Source organism: Vombatus ursinus, unplaced genomic scaffold (assembly GCF_900497805.2).
Source record: "Vombatus ursinus unplaced genomic scaffold, bare-nosed wombat genome assembly UNPS02003756.1, whole genome shotgun sequence".
Taxonomy (NCBI): domain Eukaryota; kingdom Metazoa; phylum Chordata; class Mammalia; order Diprotodontia; family Vombatidae; genus Vombatus; species Vombatus ursinus.
Genome location: NW_020943534.1, coordinates 1 through 8,040, shown reverse-complemented (window position 1 = coordinate 8,040; position 8,040 = coordinate 1). Strand labels below are relative to the sequence as shown.

General features: G+C 37.8%; 1 protein-coding gene and 1 pseudogene across 1 annotated transcript; both read left to right on the top strand.

Annotated features, from left to right (window-relative positions):
- The first annotated feature begins 159 nt into the window (after positions 1 to 159).
- LOC114052633 (olfactory receptor 1030-like) lies at positions 160 to 1,098 on the top strand. The gene has a single exon (XM_027875334.1). It carries the CDS (start codon positions 160 to 162, stop codon positions 1,096 to 1,098), a length of 939 nt encoding a protein of 312 aa, XP_027731135.1.
- A 5,427-nt stretch (positions 1,099 to 6,525) lies between these two features.
- Positions 6,526 to 7,959, top strand: LOC114052641 (annotated as a pseudogene).
- Positions 7,960 to 8,040: the final 81 nt, after the last annotated feature.

The following is an 8,040-nucleotide window of genomic DNA, read 5'->3' as shown; positions in this document are numbered from 1 at the left end:
ACCCAGGGAATGTTTGTTATTCCAGGTCTCTATGGGCCATGTTTAGGAGAGCACAGAAGAAGAGGGTGTGGCAGACATGTGAAAGTAAAGGATAATACTTAATGGGAAATGGTCATGTTTATCTTCTCTTTTTCCCTTCTTAGGTATCAATTAAACAAAATGTCCAAGATAAACCATACCATGGTGACTGAGTTCATTCTCTTGGGACTGACTGCGCAACCTGAGTTGCAGCCTATCCTCTTTCTAATATTTTTAGTGGTCTACCTCATCACTGTAGTGGGGAATGTAGGAATGATCGCACTGATCAGAAGTGACCCCAAACTTCACACTCCCATGTACTTTTTCCTCAGCCACTTGTCATTTGTGGATCTTTGTCATTCCACCAATGTCACACCTCAGATGCTGGTCAATTTTTTGTCTCAAAGAAAAACCATTTCCTTTGTAGGCTGCATCATACAATTTCACTTTTTCATTGCTTTGGTTATGACAGATTATTACATGCTCACAGTTATGGCCTATGACCGTTACGTGGCTATCTGTAATCCACTGCTCTATACTAGCAAAATGTCCAAGAACATCTGCATATCTCTGGTCACTGCACCCTACATCTATAGCTTTGTCAATGGTCTGATACAAACCATCCTGATGCTCCGTCTATCCTTCTGTGGCCCTAATGAGATTAACCACTTCTACTGTGCTGACCCACCTCTCATGGTCCTCTCCTGCTCAGACACTTACATCAAGGAAACTGCCATGTTTATAGTTGCTGGTTCAAACCTCATCTGCTCTCTGACAATCATTCTCATCTCTTACATGTTCATTTTCATGGCCATCCTGCGCATCCGCTCAGCTGAGGGCCGGCGTAAAGCTTTCTCTACCTGTGGCTCACACCTGACAGCTGTCACTATCTTTTATGGGACTCTGTTTTGCATGCATCTAAGACCTCCCTCAGAGACATCTGTAGAACAAGGGAAAATTGTGGCAGTTTTCTATATTTTTCTGAGTCCTGTGTTAAATCCCTTGATCTATAGTCTGAGAAATAAAGATGTAAAGGATGCTGTGAAGAGGATTGTCAAAAATAAATTCCAGGCTAAATAAGCCCACAATTTCCACCATTTCTGTGTTTCTCCAAGATTACATATAGATGGACCCAAATAAGTGTTTGCAGATTAATTGATATTAGTATTAATATGCAAAGAGGCAGCATGGTACACATCCAAAAGACATGTAATAACAAGGATTTTTTTAGTCCTTGTTAGCCATGGTTGGAGCAAATATGTAAACATATCTGTATTTGCGCACACACACACACACACACATATATATATGTATATGTATATGTATATGTATATATATATGAACATATGCTCCATATTGAGACCATTTACTTCCTACACTCACTTTAAAAAGTTTTAATTGATATCTTTTTTTTATGCCAGTAATTTCTTGACATGGACTCCACAAGGATGAAGTATAGTACCTTCCCTTACAAAAAATAAGTCAAGAAAAACTGACACAATAACCATGTATTTGAATGTATGTATTATTCATTTATCTATAGTCCTCTCCTTCGCTATGTATCTTTGGGGAAGGAAATGTGTTTCCTCATTTGTTCTCTGGGACCAGGTTTGGACATTGGAATTAATCTGAGTTCAGACAGTAATGTGGTACTGTCATTGACATTACTATACTCATTCTAATTGTTATCCTGGCTCCATTTTCTTTACTCTGCATCAGTTCACACTTATTTACGTTGTCCTGAATTTACATGTGTTTCATATGATACTGTACTATTCTATTATATTTGTATAGTACAACTTGTTCATCCACTCCCCAACTGATCAAAACCACAATATTTCCAATTTTTCTCCCTACTATTCAATGTGCTAGTATCCATATTTAGGGCATTTCTTTATTTTACACCCCTGAGGTATAAGATAGGACAAGTCACGGAATTAAAAGGTCAGAGGCTGTGAGTTGCTTAATACTATTTATTATGTAATTCTAAATTGTTTTACAAAATATCATATATACACATATATGTGACTGTATACATACATACATGTATATATGTATCTATACATGTATGTATACAGTCACATATATGTATATATACATATATATGCCTTTTTAATATCCCTCAAACATTGCTTAGTTCCATTTTTTTATTACCTTTGCAAATTTAATGCGTACTTTTAATTAGTAAAAATAATTTTTCTTATTGGATATTCTAGTTATATTTTATAATGGAGATTGGGTTGGGTAATTAAAATGATGGTATAGTCATAATTTAAAAATTTCCTTTTCAGACCACTACTTAAAATAAACAAAAAAACAAACAAAAAACCAACAACAACAAAAGTTAAGGCTGAAATCTGTGAGAAGAAACATGATCAAGTTTGCAGTAACTCACCATAAATATATCATCATAAACGATTCCAAATATATTCTCTATATCTAAGACAGGTCTAGGCACCGGAAATTAATGATAAACCACATTAAATTTATTAACTAAAAATAGCCCATTGTTCATTTGAGAATTGTCCAGCATTGTCACATGACACTCCCCACCAGTTTGCAGGGGAGAAGATATTTGCTTCTTTTTAGCCGTTCTTTAGGAGCTGAGTCTAGGACCCTAAGTAGTCATTCCAAGTTCTCCTTATACAGGGCGATCTTTGAAAAATGGTATAAACACAGAGCACCCTTAGTTAGACATTTTATATTTCCTGCATGAAAATGAGCTTGAAATACATAATTACTGCCTTTGAGAATTTGTCCAGGCCTTATATGGAATGACAGTTTGTTCACGATGGTGAACATTACACCAGGGGAATAATTTTCTTTTCTTTTTTCTTTTTTTTAATGTATCTTTAACTTAAACACAAAAAGATTAAAAAAAAAAGAACATTCCTATTTACACAGCACAGCATAAAAGGAGGATTAAATAGAAAACCATGAATTTCCATTTCACATTGTTTACTTTTTTGGAAACCCATGTAATAAATAGTACATATCATTTTCAAAGATACCCAGATCTTCCTTATAAGTTTATTTTTGTCCTGTGCTGTGAACTTTTTATTTTATCTCTGCCTCCCCACCCCACCCTAGAGCTGGCTACCATTAGACACAGAAATGTACATATGTATAAAACCATGCTGTACAGATTTCTAGTTATCAGTTCTTTCTCTAGATGTGGATAACATTTTCCTTCATTGGTCCTTTGTATCTGATTTGACTATTTACAATACTCAAAATGACTTAGTTGTTCAAAAAAGATGTTCTTAGAACAATATTGGTGTTACTGTATACAACATTCTCTTGGTTCTGCTCATTTCACTCTTCATTTTTTCATGTGAGTATTAAATGGTTTTCTAAAATCAACGAGCTCATCATTTTTATAACACAATAGTATTCCATCACAATCACATACCATAACTTGTTTAGTCATTCCCCGATTGAGTATCCCCCCAATTTCCAGTTCTTTGCTACCACAAAGAGAGCTTCTATGAATATATTAGAACACATAAGGTCCTTTCCTTTTGCCCTAATCACCTTGGGAAAGAGATCTAACAGTGATATTACTGGCTCAAAGTGTTATAATCCTTTGGGGATAATTCTAGGTTGCATTCCAAAATGGTGGGATCAGGTCCCAGGGAATCATTTTAAAGAGATTATTCAAATCTCTGAGTGTGCATGGTTTCCCTGTTAGATTTTAGTTGATAACCCTATTTAACAAAATGTATTATGCCTCAGCAGAAGACATTTCCTCATGCAAGAGTTCATACAATTATATGATAGATTTTTTCCCACATTTTTCAGTCCATCTGCTCAATCAACTAACAGGGCCTAAATGGCTCACTATTTCAGGTACCCGTTGAATTGGGTTTGTCTTAGAAGATTACCTTTTAAGATCTTTTCTGGAGTTATGATAATTTTATCTTCGTTTCTTTAACTTTTTAAGCTTAAGACAAAAAACAAACAAACAAACAAAAAAGTAGCCTGATTCTTCTCCTCATTCCAATCAGCTCTGCATATCACAGCCAGTTATCAGTGTATGTGATAGCTTATGTTTCATGAAAATAATAATATGCTATGACCCTAATCAGATCCCCTCACTTCAATGGTTTCTCATTGCTTGCAGAATATTGACCAAATGGCATCCTAACATTTCAGGCCCTTTACACGAGTTTGCATTTCTGATTTTTCCTTGGGAGATCCTCATTGTCAATATTCTCTCTTTGACCACCCAGTCCTTCAGTGGAGTGGGTAGGGTGAATGATGCTAGCTGCACTCCATCTCATTCCACTGCGAAAGAAGAACGCTCTCAGATCTACAAGTAGATGTCAATATGTTAATTAAAAGAGTCCTATTAAAGAGGAACCCATTGCTCCAGCAAAACTGTCTTTCTTGCAGTTCTCTGAAATACTATGTGCCTTCTAGCCCCCACATCTTTTCTCAAACCTCTCTATCCATAAAATGACCCTGAACATGCAGTAACAGACACAATCCATAGAGTTGGAATAGATCCCTGAAGAGATCTTATCCAACCCATATATGAACACGAAATCCCTCAGCAACATCCCTGATAAATGGCCAGTCATTTTTTTCTTGAAGACATTAAGTGAGGATGAAACCACTGCCTTCTGAGGAAACTTGTTCTATTGTTGGACAACTGTAATAGTTAGGAAAGTCTTCCCTATGTCATGCATAGGCTTCCTGTTTTCGAACTTCATATATAGTTCCCAGTTCTGCCCTCTGGGACCATGAAAAACAAGTCTTATGTCTCAACATCCCTTTCCTCCCACATAATAGCCCTTCAAACACCTGAAAATAACTATTACATCCCCATCTTCTCCAGGCTTCCTCCAATTATCAGTTTTCATTAATCAAAATTCTGTAAAGCCCAGGTAGGGTCTCCCTGCCCCCATCTAACATGAAGCCTTCTCTTATCATATAAGTTCATGGTGAGCTTGCCTTTTATTGAATTCCTGATTGGCACATCATCCACTTCTCTCCAACTAATAGTCTTACAGATGTTCTTGGAGATGTTGAGAGGTTAAGTGAAGTTATTTACCCAGGGTCACACAGTCAACATGTGTCAAAGGCACAAATTTGAACAGTGGGCTTCATAACTTCAAAGTCTGCTGACTATCCATTTTTCCCACGCTATCTCTTAGTACCAGTCTGCATTGGCAGAGCTAGTTTCCTCCCTGGGGAATCCCACAAATTGATGAAATCAACACATCACAGACCCCTCACAATTATATACTTCACTAGTATTTAACTAAAAATAAATGCAAATCAGTAAACAGATTAAGTATCTATTAAGTGTTATGTGCCAGAAATAAAAAAGACAAATAATTAAAGAGGAACGATAGTACAGAAGCAAGTGTGTGTGCTGGATTTGGAGTCAGAGAATCTGAATTCAAATCCTTGCTCTATTTTCTACTAGCTTTGTGACCTTTGACAAGTCAGTCTCTTTGGGCTTTAATTCTGTTGTTTTTGGGGTTTTTTTTTGGTAAAATGAGACAGGTTGGACTTAGTGGTCTCAAAGGTTGCTTCTTCACCTAAATCTATGACTTAATCTGATGAAATACTTCACCTTCCCTATTATTGAAGAGTCATTTCAGTCACATCCAACCTTTCATGACCCCATTTGGTATAATGACAAAGATACTGGAGTAGTTTGCCATTTAGTTCTCTAGTTCATTTTATAGATGAGGAACTGAGGCAGCAGGGTTAAATGAGTTGTCCAGGATCACGCAGCTAGTAAGTGTCTGAGGCCAGATTTGAACTCAGGAAGATAAGTCTTCCTTACTCCAGGCCTGACACTATCCACTGTGCCATCTAGCTTTCTTTAGTTAGCAACACCAATCAGTTAAGGATTGTCTACTGGGAAGAAGCACATGGTATAGTGGATAGAAATTTTGTCTAAGAATTAGCAAAACCTGGGTTCTGGGCTCACATCTAACATAATAGTCACTCAGTCTGTCAAGAAATATTTATTTAGCACCGACTATGTGCCAGCCACTTTGCTGGGAATAAAAATACAAATATAAACCAAGGCAGTCTCTGCCATCAAGGAGCTCACAATCTAATGGAAGAAGACATCATGCAAAAGGAAGCTGAAAAGTGGGAGGAGAGGTAGATACTTTGAATGAGGGCATGATGGAGAGGTACAAAGAAGTCCAAAAAGGGGTGTACTGGTAAAAAATGGGGAGAAGATGGTTTTGATGAAATGCGAGTACCAGGAAGATTCTGTTTTGCAGGATAATGAGATTTTGCAAGGATGAGTTTCCTGGGGAAAGAAGGCATGAGTATAAGGTCTGAAGAAGTTGGGTTATATGACCCTGGGCCAGTTATGCAACCTTTTTGTGCTCTAAGCAAGTCTCTTGGACAATCAGTTTCAGAGAATGTGAAAATTTACATTGGTAGAAGTTTTCTTACCAGTAAATTCCCTGAAACAAGAAAAATCACAATATCACTACTCGAGTCCCTATCATCAAAACAGGAAGCCACTGGAAGATGGGCTACATCAATCCCAAGCTTCATTCCAGGTGAGTTCCAGTCCAGTTGGGTCCTGATACTGTTCTGTAACCCACTGGAAAATTTCCCAGTATTCTAGTATTTTTATCTTCTTTCTCAAAGGGAAATATCTTGGGTTTTCCAGAGCCTTCTGTCTTCAGATTAGAAATTTCTCCTACTTGCTTTGTCTAAAATAAATAAATACAGCTGATTTGAGGGTGTAATTCATGCTGCTTAGTCTACATTATATTTTTTACAGCCTGCTCTAGGTGTGCAAATTCTCAGTCATAGCTCTGAAAGTACCTGGATATTTAAGTAGATGTACAGCTTTATCTCAATCTAGCAACTCAGATGGTTTTCTGTTATCTTATCATCATGATCAAATAACAGTCCTTCAGTGCCAGTATGAATGGACCAAGCTGACCTCAGATGTCTATAAAGCTGATCACTACCTCATGATCCTCCATCACAAAAAAACTAACAAAAAAACCAGTGTCAATACGACAGATATTCAAAATGGCAGCCAAGTGATCGAATTCATCCTTCTGGGCCTGACTGTGGGCCAGAGTTGCAACTCATCCTCTTCGTGGTGTTTCTGGTTGTCTACCTCATTACCTTGATAGGAAATCTTGGAATGATTACATTGATGAGAGTTAGCTCTCACCTGTACATGCCCATGTACTTCTTCCTTAGCCACCTTGCCTTTGTGGATGTCTGTTATTCCACTAATGTTATCTCTCTCATGCTGGCTCACTTCTTATCTGAGAAGAGAATCATTTCCTATGTTACTTGCTTGACCCAGCACCATTTATTCATTGCTGTGGTCATTACTGAGCACTTCATGTTGGCTGTGATCACCTATGACAACTACATGGCTATCTGCAGCCCCCTACTTTATAGCAACAAGATATCTATGAGCACTCGCTTCTGGTTGGTCAACATTCCTTATGTTCATGATTCCTTTGTAGGGACAGCACAAGTCACCTTGACATCTTGCCTGACCTTCTGTGGCCCTGACATCATCAACCATTTCTACTGTACTGACCCCCCTTTGCTGGTAGTGAGCTGTTCTAACACCTGTGTCAAGCAGACAGCCATGCTTATCTCTGCAGGCATGAACCTCTCAAGCTCCCTCTTGATCATTCTCGTCTCATACATTTTCATCTTCGCAGCTCTCCCATGATCCTCTCCAGCGAGGGGCAACACAAAGCCTCCTCCACTTGTGGCTCCCACTTGACAGCAGTCACCATGTTTTACGACACCCTCTTCTGCAAGTATGTGAGGTCTGCCACCAAACAGTCAGTGGAACAGAGCAAAATCATTGAGATGTTTTGTAACTTCCTCAGTCCCCTATTGAACCCCTTTATCTACAGTTTGGTGAACAATGATGTTAAAGTTGCCCTTAGGAGAACCTTTGGGAAAAACATGAAATAAATGAAAAGAAATAAAATGCCCACCATATCATAATGAATGAATAGAAAGAAAGAAAATAAATTGCAAGGGGAATCTTACAAA